The 16,137-nt window shown below is 50.8% G+C and overlaps 1 protein-coding gene across 2 annotated transcripts in view; it reads left to right on the top strand.

The window, feature by feature from the left end:
• Window positions 1-16,137, top strand: part of CCDC148 (coiled-coil domain containing 148) — a 151,580-nt gene that overhangs the window by 117,783 nt on the left and 17,660 nt on the right. For both annotated transcript variants that reach the window (XM_074966824.1, XM_074966825.1), the window contains exon 11: window positions 13,064-13,204. In XM_074966824.1, coding sequence (XP_074822925.1) covers window positions 13,064-13,204 — 141 coding nt within the window. The remainder of the gene's footprint in view (window positions 1-13,063; window positions 13,205-16,137) is intronic.

Genomic DNA, 16,137 nt, shown 5'->3' with positions numbered 1-16,137 from the left:
GTAGGACCAAGAACTGATTCTTATAGGAACCCATTGGAAATATACCCACTCAGTGGTGATTGCTGTTTACAATTACATTTGGAGACATATCAGCCAGCTTTTAAGCCATTTAATGTGTGTCATGTTAATTTTACATTGTTCTAGTATTTTTAATCAAAATATCACGCGGTACCAGAAATCTATTACATCAATTACCTTTATCAACCAAAGTTGTAATCTCAGAAAAATAAATAAATAAAAATAAAGTAAGTTTGACAGGATCTGTTTTCCATAAATCTACGTTGACTGGCGTTAATTATGTTATCCTCCTTTTAGTTCTTTACTAATTGAGTCCCATATCAGCTGCTCCATTATCTTCCCAGACTGACTGGCCTTTAACTACCTGGGTCATCCATTTTACCCTTTTTAAAAATTGGCTCAACATTTAGCTTTCTTCCAGTCTTCTGGAACTTCTGCAGAACTTCCAAGATTTATTGAAAAATCAACATTAATGGTCCAGCAAGCTCCTCAGCAGCTCTTTTAAAATTCTTGGATGCAAGTTATATGGACCTAATATTTAAACATATCTAACTTTAGTAGCTGTCTAACATCCTCTTCAGGTGGAAAGAGTGTTATCATATGGTATGACTACATCTGTTTTTCCCTCAAATGCAGAACAGAAATATTTATTTAACACTTCTTTTTCTGCATTATTATTAATTCTACCATTTCCATCTTGTAATGGACCAGTATCATTTGTGACAAAGTTCCGAGCTTGTAATTGTGGGTCCCGCGCTTTCTGGAAGATCCAGGGGCCCCACTAAGGCCCCAATGTGACCTTCCTTTCACAGTGTAGTGGCCAGAGTCACAGCCTATTGAGTTACTTTCATCACAGGCCAGTATGGGAGATGGAAAGGGGAAATACTCCACAATCTTTGTTGCTCCATAGAGCTTAGTAGGCACAGTTCACCCTCCTAAATGGACTGAGTCTTGCTTCCCATCTCAAGGGGATCTCTGTAGAGTATGGGGGGGGGGGGAGAGCACGACCTAGGCCCACCCTCTACTCCAGGTTCCAGCCCAGGGACCCTAAGGGTAGCAGCTGTTAGTAGCTTTCCCTCCACCTCTAAATGCTGCTTTGATTCCCTGGGCCACTTCCTCCATGGTCCCCTCTTCCTAGCTTCACCCTTATCTCAGGATACAGCAATATTAATACCACTTCCACTTCTTCCTCCTTTCACTTGGGCTCTCTCCAGGGAACTGAAAAGGAGAGCTTTTAAGCAGTCTGAGTGAGACCTTGATTGGTTCCACCTGTCTCCATTAGCCTAAACCTTAATTGGTTAATTGGCATTAGATGTCTTGATTGGCCTGGAATAGCCTTTGTTTGGCTATCCAGGGAACAGGGACCTGCTCATTGTGAGGCTGATAGACCTGCCTTCACCTGTAGCCCTCTGGCCTGGAGGGAGAGGGTTGCTGCTCCTACTGGGAGGCCCTAGGCACTCCCTGCTGCTTTTCCAGCTGCTTCCCTGGCAGGGCCAGACACATACACACCCCCTTCTCTGCTACCTGGTTGCTGGCCAGCTGCTGACCCCCCCACCCTTGGGTACTGCTACTGCTCCAACTACATCCCCTTGGGGGGGCCTGCTGGCCTGCTCCCCGGAGGCGGGGAGTGAGGGACCCCAGCCTCAGCCGTTGCTGCTGTGGCCACCCCCACCACCTGAGAGGGGTCCTTTCTGCCTGCCTGAACCACCATTTGGAGTTCCTGGAGCTGCTGCTGTGGAGTTTGCTGCTTGGAGCTGCTGGAGCCCCAAGGAGGAGAAGAAGAGGACCACTTACCAGTGAGGGAGCACCTAGAGACTCTGTAGACCACTGTGGAGCTCTGAAAGACTGAGTAACTTCCGAACTGTGCTCTTGTGGTGGGGGTTTTTGACTGTGTTTGTGGTGACACAAGGGGTGTGGCATGGCGCCTGCCCCCCGATCCATCTGTGTGTCCCCCAACCACCACCACTGCCCCCTCCACCACCCCCACTGGCTGTTTACCATCTGCCTCTGCTTCTGCCTCTGGACTCAGCTGCTTGCTTGGCTTGCCATGCCCTGTTTCCACGGTCTGGGCCTGAAGCAGCAGTCAGCCCACACTGACTTTTTTTGTGCAAGTGCACGTGGGTGCATGTGCCCCCTGCCTAGGACTGACCCCCCACAGCTTTGCCCCTTGCTACCTGCAGCCTTTTGCCCCTCCTTTTTGCCCCAGCCCCCCCTTACTAGCTTCAGTTTGTTTGCCTGCCTCACCCTTTTCCTTCTGCAGCTTTGTTTTTTTTTTTTTTTTTTTTTTGCCCCTCCCCAGCCTCTGAAGCTAGCCCCTCGGTTTCCCTGTCCTACCTCCAGCCTGTTTAGCCCCTAGCTCTGTGCACCCATGCCCCCTCCCATGCGCTTGTACCTCTCCCCATTTTAGTTTGAACCCCTTTCACTGCACCCCCAATGCTGTTGTATTCCCCCCTCCCCTAGTGCAACTAGAGTAGCTGGAATCCCACCCCTGTGTCAGTGACTGGCCTACCCCTTTTGTCACCCTCCTCTCCTGCCTGCAGCCTAGCGGGAAGGAGTGGTTGACCTGCTTCCGCTTTCCCCTCCTCTCTCCCTCCCTGCTCATTATGGCGGGGGACAAGGCAGGTGGGGCCCCTCCAGCAGACCCAGTTGCCCCTCCTGCACCTGCCCCTCCGTCATCCCCCCCCCCCCCCCCAAGCCTCTACCTCAACCGCTGCTGCCGAACCACCTGCTAATGCCCCTGCTGGGGCACCGGCAGCAGCGGACACCGAGGTGACCTCCTCTGCTGCCACATTCCTCGCCCTCTCCGACCCTAGGGAAGTCCCCCCAGCTGGTGGGAAGGGTCAGGGTAAAAAGAAGGGGAAGGGCCCTGCAAAAAAGACCAAGCTCTCCATGGCGGGGGCTGCCCCCACTGTCACGTCCCCACCACCAGCCGCAGCATCCATCCTCCCTGTTCCCTCCACCAGCTCTGCGGGTGCCCTTCCCCAAGCCCCCAGGGCGTACGCCCTGGTGGTGGCAGCCCCCCCGCCTGCTGCTACATCATCTCTCCCGCCCACCGCCTCTGCTACCATCTATAGTGGCCGGGGCCCCTTCCCCACCGTGACCAGGAAGCATGGCGTCCGTTGCCCGCCTCACCCCACGTAGAAACCTACGTGCGGGCACTGGCGTGGGTGGTGGGGCCCACGGCCATGGTGGCGGCCTCTAAGATGTTTGGGAAGGTGGTGTTCTTCCTGGCATCGGAGGCTGCCGCCTAGGAGGTGGTGGAGAGAGGCTTGGTGGTGGGGGGGTGTTCACGTCCCCCTCAAGCCTTTGGAGGACCTGGGTGTACAGTGGTGTTTTCCTCTGTTCCTCCCTTCCTCCCCAATGCCGCCCTTTTGCCGTTCCTCTTCACCTTGGGGAAGCCCCTGTCTGTCCTCAACCCCCTTCCGTTTGGGCTGTAAGGACCCAGCCCTCTGCCACGTTTTATCATTCTGCCGGCAGGTGCAGATTCAAGTGCTGCTGGCGGCGCATGATTGGGGGGCTGTGGAGGGGTCCTTTCTGGTGCCCCATTGAGGGGCACAGTACCGGGTTTACTATTCTTCGGGGGAGGCCCGGTGCTTTCTCTGCCAGATGGCAGGGCACATCCAGAGGGACTGCCCCCTGGCCTGGCTCAGAGGGGCATCTGGGACCCCCAATACCCGGAAGGGCGTCGGCTTTACCATCGCTGAGGGCCCTGATCGCCTGGACCCTGGGGTCACCCCTCCTCCATCTGTGACCGATGTCAACTCCGCTCGGATCTTGGGGGTGGCCCCCCCAACATGCCCAGGTGAGCGTACGGGCCCCGTTGCTGTGGTGGGTGTTAGACCAGGGCCCGCGGAGGAGAGGGTGACAGGGCCGGACTTGGCAGGACTTGAGCAGGGCTTGCCTTCGGGGGGAGTCTGTCCCTTTCCCCATTGTCCTGCCCTCCTCTTCCCTTACCCTCCCGTCAACGCCCTCACTCCCTGGCTCTGACCCGGCTGGCCAGCTCCGCCCTTCGGAGAGCTGGGAGCTTGTGCGAGGGAGGCACCGAAAGCGGGGAGTGCGGTCCCAGCACCCCCCCCTCGTTGGCAAGGGGGAGGGACACCCCCCGTAAAACTATGACGGGGGTTGCTGGCGCTGGGCTTTCCGTTGACTCCCCTGCTGCCGTTCATCGTCTGGAGTTGGCCGAGGCTGCTGCAGCTGCAGCAGCAGGTAGCACCGTCTCTGCTATGGAGTTCCTCCCTGAGGGCGTTGCGGAAGTGTCCCCCCTGCTGATTTGCCATCTGTGCCCCCTGTAGGCGCCGCAGTGGCGACTGCCCCGGCTGCTGTCAAGGGGGGCCCCGTAGAGGCAGGTGGGGAGTTTACCTCTATTTTTGGTGAGATCGAGGCCCTAGGCTTGACCCCAACCACCGAGCGGGTGGATGCTCCTCTGCTAGGGGGCCTCGGTCAGGGCGCCTGTGATCTGTTGCCCTCCCCTCCCCTTTTTCCCCCGCCTCAGGCGGTTCTCCCTGTTTTGGCCATTACACCGCCCCGGGACCTGACCATCTGCCCGGCAGCAAACAGTAATTGGGCTGGTGCCGCTGTGCTCAGTGAGGTGACGGCTGACGCCAAGTGGCCGGGCTCTGAGCCTATGGGTGCCCTGCCCTATGAAGCGGGGCCGCAGCCCTCACCCCCCCCTCCAGTGCTGTAATCGTGGGTGCCTCGTTAAGTGGGGCACCTGAGCCTGCTGTTGTGGGGGTACCCCAATCCCTTGCTGCCCCTTTGCCCATCATGCCGGGTGGAGGGGCATCGTGCCCCGCTGGCTCTGCCACTCGGGCCCCTGATTTTGTCCTTGTTTCCATCCTAGATTTGTGTCCTGCCCCTTCCCTGTCTCTGACCCTGTTCCAGCCCCTGTTCCTGTCCTTAACTTCTATTCCTTTCCTCCTCCTGTTGCTGCCATCCCTGGGGTTGCCTCTTTTTCTTTTTATGAGGTCCCCCGGGAGGCGATTTTTTTTTTTCCCTCTCCTGGCCCATCCGGGGCTGCAGTTCTCCCTCCGCCAATGTCCCTAGAGCCAAGTGCTGAGTTGGGTGGCCAGAGGGATGGGCACCGCGGCGGGGATCTGATCCCTGCTTGCCCATCTCGATAGGCAATGGGGCTGGCAGGGGGATCCAATCGGGGGATGCCCTGGGGTCCGTGACCTGCCACGCAGAGGAACGAGATGTACTGTTTCTTGGAAGACACTCGTGGCTCCATGAACAGAGTGCCTCTCACTCTTCAGCGCTGGGGCAATTTCCATCTTGTTCTCCAGACCGAGAGGGCCATTATGGGGGAGGGCAAATGGACCAGGATTCGGGACGCTGCGGGTTACCAGTGACGCCCTGATGCCTTTTGGGGTTGGTCACGGTTTGCTGCAGGGTCCAATGGGAACCGCTAGCACCCCGACCATGAGGATCATCCCCAGCCCTCTACATGTCGCCGTCCATCTTTGCCACTTTAAACACCCGGGGCTGTAGGTTGGGTCTCCGCAGGTGCCAGGTGCTCTCGTTCCTTTGGGAGGGGGGTACTTGGTTATTTTCCTGCAGGAAATCCACACATACCCAGCCACCAAAGCTAGCTGGTGGCTGGAGTGGGGGGACAGGGTCTACTTTAGCCACCTTTTGGCCCGTCAGGCCTGGATGGCGACCCTGTTCTCCCTGCACCCACAGCCCGAGGTGCTGGGGATTACCGAGGTCATGTCGGGTCGCCTACTGCACCTCTGGGCTCGGGTTGAGGGGCTGACGTTGCATCTTGTCAACATCTATGTCCCGGCTTCCGGCCCGGAGCGAGCGTGTTTCTTTTGGCAGGCGTCTGCCTTCCTCGGTTCTCTGGATCCTCGCGAGTGCCTGGTCCTGGGCGGAGATTTCAACTGCACCCTTGAGGAGCGGGACCGAACAGGGATCGAGCCGAGCCCGATCACTGCAGACGTCCTTATGGAGATCGTAGCACATCACTCCCTGGTGGATGTCTGGCGTGACCACCACCCGGACGATGACTCCATGTTCACTTTTGTCCGGGAGGAGGAACAACGGTCAAACCACTCCTGGTTGGATCGCATCTATTTTTCTCAATGTCATCTTTCACAGGCCCACTACTCCAGCGTCCGGCGGGCCCTGTTCTCGGACCACCATTTGGTGGCCATGATGGCCTCTCTTTCTTCAGCCTATTGGCACTTTAATAACAGCCTGCTGGAGGATGTGGGATTTGTGGCATCCTTCTGGGAGTTCTGGCTGGCCTGGCAGGACCAGAGGTGTGCCCTTCCCTCGGCGCAGTGGTGGTGGGATGTGGGGAAGGTGCGTGCCCAGCTCTTCTGCCATAGCCACACCCAGGATGCCAGCCGGTGGACGGATGTGATGATGGAGCTAGAGAGGCATCTGGCCACCAGCCCCGGTGATCCACCCCTCTGTGGAGCGAAGCGGGAGGAGCTCCAGGCCCTTGACGATCTTCGGGCCCGGGGCGTCTTCGATCGATCCTGCATCCACCTCCTGCGGGAGATGGACCGCAGCTCCCACTTCTTCTACTCCCTGGGGAAGAAGGGGGGGGGGGGGGCGAAAAAACACGTCCTCTGCCTCCTGGTGGAGGATGGCGCCCCCCTCATGGATCCGGTGGAGATGCACGAGAGGGCCAGGGCCTTCTACGCTGGCCTTTTCTCCCCAGATCCAACCGATGCTGATGCCTGAGGAGTAGTTTGGGACGGACTCCCGACAGTCAGCACGGGCGACCGGGACCGGCTGGAGCTGCCTCTCACTCTGGCCGAGTTCTCGGAAGCCCTCTGCCACGTGCCCACCAATAAATCTCCGGGCATGGACAGGCTGACTGTGGAGTTCTACCGCGTGTTCTGGGATGTCCTCAGGCCGGACCTTGCCATCGTCTGGGCCGAGTCTCTGGAGAGCGGGGTCCTCCCTCTGTCATGCAGGCGAGCGCTGCCTGCCTTGCTCCCAAAGAAGGGGGACCTCCGCAATCTCCGGAATTGGTGTCCTGTCTCGCTCCTCAGCATGGACTATAAGGTCATGGTGAAGGCCATCTCTCTGCGGCTGCGGTCCGTGCTGGCAGACGTGGTCCATCCAGACCAGACCTACACTGTCCCAGGCCGTACCATCTTTATTTGGTCTGGGATCTCTTGGAGCTTGGTTGTAGGAATGGTCTGTTGTTCGCCCTCCTGTCCTTGGATCAGGAAAAGACGTTCGACCAGATGGACCATGGGTATCTCCTGGGCACTGTGCGGGCATTCGGCTTCGGGCCCCAGTTTGTGGGGTTTCTCCAGGTGCTGTACGCTTCTGCAGAGTGTCTGGTCAGGCTCAACTGGACCCTGACCATACATGTCAGCTTTGGGTGAGGGGTGCATCAAGGCTGCCCGCTGTTGGGTCAGCTGTACAATGTGGCCATTAAGCCATTCCTTAGGCTCCTTCGCAAGTTGACGGAGTTAGTGCTGCATGAGCCGGAGGTGCAGCTGGTCCTGGCAGCGTACGCTGATGACATGCTTCTTGTGGTCCAGGACCCGTATGATCTGGTGCAGGTGGAGGCCTGTAAAGCTGTTTATTCAGCGGCCTCCTCTGCCTGGGTCAACTGGGTCAAGAGCTCTTGCCTGGTGGTCGGGGCCGGGTGGCGGACGAGCTCCCTCCCACCCACTCTTTAGGCCATCCTGTGGAGCATGGGTCTGCTGCTCTATCTTGGCGTTTACCTTTCTGCCACGCATCTGTCTCTGCCAGAGAACTGGCATGGTTTAAAGGGCAGGGTGACTGGGCGGTTGCAGGGCTGGACAGGACTGCCCTGGTACCTCTCCCTCCGGGGGAGAGTGCTGATGCTTAACCAACTGGTCCTGTCAATGCTCTGACCCCGACTCAATACACTGTGCCCACCCCCGGTGTTCCTGGCCAATCTCCAGAGACTGGTCCTGGAGTTTTTTTGGCCGGGACTGCACTGGGTCTCTGCAGGGGTTCTCCATCTCCCCCTGGAAGAGGGAGGACAGGGCCTGACGTGTATGCGCACGCAGGTCCATGTCTTCCACCTCCAGGGCCTGCAGAGGCTCCTTTATAGTGCGGGTGGCTCGGTGTGGAGCGTATGGGCACACGCCTTCCTCCTCCTCCGCCGCCTGCGAGGGCTCCGATATGACTGGCAGCTCTCTTTTTCTCCATCCGAGAGGTCTTCCGCGAGACCTCTTCAAGCTGCTGGTCTTCTACCAGGACCTCCTCCGGGCCTGGAGACTGGTTTCAGCAACCAGGTCCTTTGTAGCCACTGAGAAGGTAGATCTCCTCGCAGAGCCCCTGCTACACAATCCCCATCTTCGTGTGCAGGTGGCGGAGTCCCCCTTGGTGTGCCAGAGGTTGGTCCTGGCAGGAGTCACGAAGATTGGAGACCTCCTGGACTACGACCTGGGAGGTTGGGTGGATCCCCAGGCACTCAGTTGGTGCATGGGGCTCTCTACCCTTACAACCCCCCCCGCCCCCCCCCGGCACGTACTCCAGTAGGTGGAGGCAGCCCTGCCTCCCGCGGCTCGTTTTTTTCCTTGAGCAGGTCCTGCGAGAGGGTGCACCTCGCCCGCCCCTCCAGGCCCTCCAGATCTTTCCATCGGCCCCCTGCCCCGTGAGCCTTCCCGGCCTCCCCCCTCCTTGTACCTCGAGTTGGCTGCGTACAATGCAGCCAGTTCGTTTCCAAACCTCACCAAGGGACCACCTATACATGCTCATGTTGCACACGCTTCACTACCCCATCCTCGTGTCGTGCACTGATCCCAAGTGGCGGGACCTTTTACCAGCAGTGGAGGGTGGGGAACCGGTGGGCCGGTTTGTATTCCATCTTAGTCCTGCGGCCTGCCGGGGATATCAGCTGGCAGCTCCTTCATGGAGCCGTGAGCACAGGTATGTACTTGGTGCAGTTCACCTCTGTCCCTGAAGCCTGTCCCTTTTGTGGCATGAGAGAGACCCTGGCGCGCACACATCTTCAGTGCACCAGACTGCAGCCCCTTTTCCAGCTCCTCCAGAACCTCTTATTGTGGTTCTGGCTGCACTTTTTCCCGCACTTGTTTGTTTATGCACACCCAATTCGAAGCCCCACAAAGTCGTGGGACCACCTCGTCAACCTCCTCCTAGCCATGGCCAAGGTGGCCATTCGTAACACCAGGGAGAGGAGGTTGGCAGAGAGGGGGGGCCTGCGACTGTGGGGCTGTTTTTTCGTTCCTTTATCCATTCATACATCCGGGCAGAGTTCCTCTGGGCAGCGTCCGCCGGCTCTCTTGACGCCTTCGAGGAGCAGTGGGCGCTGTCTGGGGTTCTCTGCTTGGTGTCCCCTTCTGGTTCCCTAGTTTTGGCCCTTTGACCCCCACACCTGTTCCCGTTATTGCATTTGTTGTCCCCCAAACTCGATTGAGTTCTAGGTTTAGTAGCCCCTCCCTAGGCTGGGGGAGGGGCCTTTAGCAGTAGGCGAGCTAGCGCTCGCCCATGTGCTGGTGCTCAAAAGGACCACTCTCTCACATCCTTCTGGTCTGACTCCATCACACATTGTTAAGATTCTTTTTGTTCCTAAAGTATTTAACAAAACTCCTTTTTCTTGTCTTATTCAACCTTGCAGCATTGCTCCAGGAAGACAGTACAACCATCCAGGCTATTTCTAAGTCTTGCCAAATCTTTCTGTATCATATCTCTAAGATATAGCCTTTCCTATCTATCCATCCAGCTAATACTCTTGTTGAGGTTCTCATCATGTTGCATCTCAGTTAGTGCAACATCCTTCACAAGCCTTGACAAATGCCATCATTCCCCAATTATATCTGTTCATAATGATGCTGCAAAAATCATCTTCATTGCTCATCACTTTGATCATGTCATTGTTCCCTTTGCATCCCTCCACTGCTCTGTTGCATCAAACATAAGCTACTTGGCTTCACTTTCGCCGTGCAGTGGAGACGAAACCAAAGACAACTACACAGTAGTGGCAGATAGCTGTCCAAGGCCAGGACCAGGAGGACATAGAGACTCAGCCATCAGCTGGCCTGATGTAGAAAGGAGGTATATGAGACTAACAGAGGACCAACAGGACACCACCCAATAGAATGAAGGCAGCAACAGTGTGAAAGCAAGCCCTGCACCAAGAGTGGTAACACAAACAAGAAGTCAGAGACTGGTTTAAAGGCCAACACCCTTGAAGTCTAACAGGCTACAATGGGCTGGTGCTAAAGGCTATGTCTCTATGGTGGGCTGTATACTAGTAACCTCTGGCCCCAGCAAGACAGCAAACACTTGCACAAAAGACACAACAACAAAAGCTGTTAAAAGGAAAGCTGTAACAACCTGCTTGGAACTTGAAAGGAGGAGCACAGATTGCAGGAGGAAAGAATTTGAAGGAGTCATCAGAAAATCAGACATTGTGCACATGGCTAGAATGCTAGCTACAGTTGCAGCATCTCTAAATAGCTCATAGTAAAAAGAGCTCAGTTGAGTTTTACAAGCCTGGAGTCCTTTCATGTTATTACTCAGCACATGGCACATGAAAGAAATACACAGGCCACACTTCTGCAGCAAAATAAATCTCTATCTACCAAAATGATTTTGACTATTACATTTCATAATGTTCCCATATTGTGGCTTTTTATGTTCCATGTTGTTATGCCTAGTATAATTTCTCTGGAGTCATTTAACACTTAATCTTACTTTCTGAGAGATGGAAAAAATAGGAATGGTTTAGGCATTTGCAAAATCTCATTGGTTGGGTTTTTGCTTTACAAACCAAAAACTGGGGTGTTTTGGATCCCTGACTTTAAGGGGGACGTGGGTTTGGATAAATGATTTCAATTATGGCTTGTATGTGCTTTTCAGTATTATTATTTTATAACTGGAGGGTCATACGCTTTGTTATAACTGGAGGGTCATACACATGCTGCACAAACAATGAGAGAGTAGCATATAAAGCTGCTGCTTGTGATATGTGCAGGAAGCAGCATGAGGCATCAGAGAGATTTATCTGCCTGTAGCAATATAGTGGGGGGGGGGGAGGGGAGGGAAGGGGGTATATAGGGAGGGATAAGAGGGATCAGCAAGGTGGGGGGGGTCAAAGAATGAGATGATGAGGGCATTGGATACTCCCAACCCCTGCACTCAGAGCTGCTTTGTCCTTTACCTTCTATATATGTGTTAACCTGCTCTACCAATCCCTTCTACCTGACCTCAGAAATTCACATACCTTCCCCACCAGAACCCTCCATTACCCCAGCCCCAAGCCCTGGCTGGGAACTGCACACGCGCGCACACTTGCTTTGTGTGCTCCTTTTCCTTCCAGAGTCAATATTTGCAGGGGCTGGTGCCCCCTCTCTATATCTCCCCCACCTTGGACCGAGTTTTGGGGAAGGAGCGCACTAGGAGGGAAGAAGGAATTAGGCCTCCTTCACTTTTCTCTCCCTCTGGCTCCTCCTGATGTTCTCTCTGGGAGTTAGACCGTTCAGTGTGTCAGCATTTAAAACTCTATTGAGAGATGGGCAGAGCTGAGATTAGCTTCGTGGACAAGTTCTTTGATCTATAGATAATTACAAAGCTGGTTAAACCTGCTAAGCAAATGTGTCGGGGCTCTGTGTGTTGTCCCCGATTTCCCCTTCCGGGTTTCTGACTTTTCCACAGAATCAATAGGACAGCATTGATGTCTAGAACTTTCCCTGAAAATTTGGAATTGATGGGATGTGCTGTTTCAAAGTTATCACATTACAGACAGACAAACAGAAATGCCATCAAGTTGAATGTAGGCCTCACTTTGCTTGGCCAAGCTAATAATAATCATTATTATTATTACTAATAATATAATGATTTAAAGCAATATATGGTAAATAATAAAATAAAAATATGCATACCATGTAAGATAAAGAGTAACATTTTTTAAAGCACCTAAGTGAAATAAGAGCCTCAAGCCCATTTTCAGAAGTGACTTAGGCATTTAGGAGCTCAAATATTATTGAAAGTCTTTAACTTTTCATGTGGGACTTTGTTCTTAAATTATACACCAGTTAATAGAGAATGACTGACTTATTACTAAGTGAAAGTAATGTTTATTTAAACAATAGTTGTTCTTCCCCACTCTGAACTCTAGGGTACAGATGTGGGGACCCTCATAAAAGACCCCCTAAGCTTATTCTTACCAGCTTAGGTTAAAAACTTCCCCAAGATACAAACTTTGCCTTATCCTTGAACAGTATGCTGCTACCACCAAGCGTTTTAAACAAAGAACAGGGAAAGAGGCCACTTGGAGATGTTTTCCCCCAAAATATTCCCCCCAAGCCCTACACACACCCTTTCCTGGGGAGGCTTGAGAATAATATCCTAACCAATGTGTTACAAAATCATCAAAGACCCAAACCCCTGGATCTTGGAACAATGGAAAAATCAGTCAGGTTCTTAAAAGAAGGATTTTATTTAAAAAAAAAAAAAAAAAAAAAAAAGGTAAAAATCATCTCTGTAAAATCAGGATGGAAAATAGTTTACAGGGTATTCAGTTTCAAAACACAGAGGATCCCCGTCTGGGCAAAACCTTAAAGTTACAGAAAACAGGAATAACACAGGGAAAATTCACATAAAACAAAAGATAAACTAATCCGCCTTGCCTGGTTTGCCTATACTGGTTGCGATATTGGAGACTTGGATTAGGATGGGTTGGAGAAGATGGATTTCTGTCTGGCCTCTCTCAGTCCCAAGAACAACCACGTAAACAAAGAGCACAAACAAAAGCCTTCCCCCCTCAAGATTTGAAAGTATCTTGTTCCCTTATTGGTCCTTTGGGTTAGGTGCCAGCCAGGTTAACTGAGCTTCTTAACCCTTTACAGGTAACAGGATGTTGCCTCTGGCCAGGAGGGATTTTATAGTTCTGTATACAGAAAGGTGGTTACCCTTCCCTTTATATTTATGACAATAGTATATTGCTGATTGAATCAGAACACCTAATTGATAAACAGACTACTTGTGTTTCTTCACTATATTCAGTTTTTCAGGCCCACAATGTTACACTTACCATGTTAAGGGATTGACTAAACAGGAAGACTTTCTCAATCTTTTATTTCAGGTTCTACAGTGGAGAGCACACCAGGAGGAGACAGCCAGACTGGAAGCTGCTGTAGCTGTCAGAAGAAAAGAAAAGGAAGATGAAAGAGAAAAGATACAGAAAGAAAAGGAAATGATTCAGAGAGCAGAGGAAAAAGAAAAAGTATGGAAAATGTGCTATTTGAATGATTTATTGTCTAATTGCTTTTAAAAGCTTTAAGTAATCTCAATACTTTACATTATTGTAAATAGTCTTTTTGTTATTAGTTCAGAGATTAGCAAGTGGTTAGTGGAATGTTGCTAATACCCATTTCAGCTTTAAAGCTGCATGTACTTGTGCAGCAATTATTCTACTTTCTTATTTTTCTAAAAAGACACCAATATAGGCATATACGCTGTGGTTGCCACACAGACGCAAGGAAAATCAGTGCAGAGAAACTACTGCATTTCTAGCTGTCTTACAGATTTATGCTATCAAGTAATATGGCAAACACCACTGAAGCTACCAAAGCTGCAGCAAGATATGCTGCATTGCAGCAAATGAGCCTCACAATATATTGGCTACAGTGTTTAAGCACACTGCACTTAGACCAACACAGGGAACTTTCAAATAGGCTTCCAAGAACAGGTGCACATTACCTCTTTCAAGACAAAAGAAAAGGAGTACTTGTGGCACCTTAGAGACTAACCAGTTTATTTGAGCATGAGCTTTCGTGAGCTACAGCTCACTTCGTCGGATGCATAGCATATCGTGGAAACTGCATCCGATGAAGTGAGCTGTAGCTCACGAAAGCTCATGCTCAAATAAACTGGTTAGTCTCTAAGGTGCCACAAGTACTCCTTTTCTTTTTTCTTTTTACGAATACAGACTAACACGGCTGTTACTCTGAAATCTTTCAAGACAGCAGACTTCTATGTTTACATTGTGCTAAGCATCGTTTGACTGACTGGGAAATGTATGCAGTGTTGTAGCCTTATTGGTCCCAGGATATTAGAGCGACAAGGTGGGTGAGGTACTATATTTTATTGGACCAGCTTCTGTTGGCAACAGAGAGAGAAGCTTTTGAGATTACACAGAGCGCTTCTTTAGATCTGGGAAATGTACTCGGAGTGTCACAGCTAAATACAAGATGGAACAGATAATTGTTTAGCATATGTTGTTAACACATATTTCAACGTGAAGTGGCCCATTAACACCTCTCAGTCAAGGATTTCCTCTAAGGAAACCTGCACAGCCCCTTCAAGAGATGAGCCTAGGAGCTTAAATTCATAACGTCACTAGACACTAAAAATCATGGACTGAATAGTGCACTGGAATTATGGTTTATTACAATCTGTAACCCTGTTAATACCCCCATCACTCCCCGGCTTTCCCCCTTCCCCATAACTGGAGAGGTGTTAACGCGCCACTTCACCTTGAATAGTCCCTTGAAATATGTGTTAACTGCTAGTGTTAAATAATCTGTTCCACCTTGTATTTATCTGTGACACTCTGGGTATGTTTACACTGCAATTAGATACTGGTGGCTGGCTCATGCCAGCTGACTCAAACTCACAGGACTTTGGCTAAGGGGCTGTTTCATTGCAGTGTATATGTTCCTGCTGGGGCTGCAGCCCAAGCTCTGGGACCCGCCTACTTTCAAGGTCGTAGAGCCCGGGCTGCAGCCTGAGCCTCAACATCTACATTGCAATGAAACAGCCTCTTAAAAGACCCCAGAGCCAGAGTCAGCTGGCACGGGCCAGCCACCGGTGTCTAACTGCAGTGTAAACATATCCTCTGAATAAATTTCCCAGATGTAAAGAAGAGCTTTGTGTAAGCTGGAAAGCTTTTCTCTCTCTCTCCAACAGAAATTAGTCCAATAAAAGATATTATCTCACCTACCTTGTCTCTCTGTGGGGAAATAACATTGTTCTAACTAAAGTCTAAACAGTACTTTGTGGAAAAACTTTGGAGAATAAGTTTTTTTTTTTTTTTTTTTTTTACTGCTTATAGAAAAATCTGCTTATGTGTCACATACTAGCTATATTTTTCTACACTAGTTTGTATTATTAATGTAATTTATACAAAAACAGGAACCTTTTGATTTTGAGAATTTACCTATTTTTTTTTACTTATTTCTCATTCTGAAATCTTACACTCAGAGGATTAACATCACAACTGATTTATGTGGAATTTTTATATTAAAAATGCATAATTATTATTTCAAGTCAGCAATAAGCAGCAAGAGCAAATGAATGTTTATAGGGTGGTCCTGCAGATCCTTCAGCACATGAGTAACTTTACTCACATAAGCTGTCCCATTAACTTCTATGAGACTGTTTGTGCTCACATGCTTGCAGGATTGGGCCACTGACTAGTAGGTTTTTATGTATACATCTGTTGAAAGCAATGAGTGTGTGTGGGGGGGGGGACAAAATCAGATAGGCAGAATTGTTTCAAAATAGAATATTTTCATGATGTGTATTTGAAGGGTTTAGTGAAGTCCAGGGACCCCAGCCCACAAGGAGGATTTAAGTTAACAGTTGATCAGCCAGTGGTGAAGGCTGGAAAATGAAAAAATAGTACCTTGCCAACCGATGTCTCCTCTGTCCTTAGGCTTCTCCCCAGGTAAATACCTGTCATAGTCCTTTGTAACATACCTTAATGGAAATGAACATAAACTCTGTTCATGCCCCATCTGACTGAGAGCATGAATGGGGGAGTTCGGCTCCAGAAATGCCTTATCCTTCTCTACCTCTACTTAGATGTTTGAAGTCTTGTCTCTTTCAGACCATCTGCATGGCATTATCCATATTGCAGTAATGTTCTTGAAAACAAGATTTATTAAAACTAAACAGAATATGGTAGTAAAGCAAAAGAAATGGTTTACAAAATTGAGTGATGTAGGGGTCCTTTAGCTTAATTACAAAGAAAAGAAAAAAGAAAATCCTAGATCTTTAGAAAGTCCTCTTATCAACTCCTCTTTAGGCCTGACGTAGCCTTTCCCTATTGTGTCCAAAGAAATTTCCCCTTATCTCTTACCTACAGTTCATTATCATATCTGTGTGGCTATATCAACCATTCCACACAGGAGTATTTGAACAAGAGTGCTGCCT

This window comes from Natator depressus, chromosome 11 (assembly GCF_965152275.1).
Source record: "Natator depressus isolate rNatDep1 chromosome 11, rNatDep2.hap1, whole genome shotgun sequence".
Taxonomy (NCBI): Eukaryota; Metazoa; Chordata; order Testudines; family Cheloniidae; genus Natator; species Natator depressus.
This window is presented reverse-complemented; position numbering and strand designations above follow the sequence as displayed.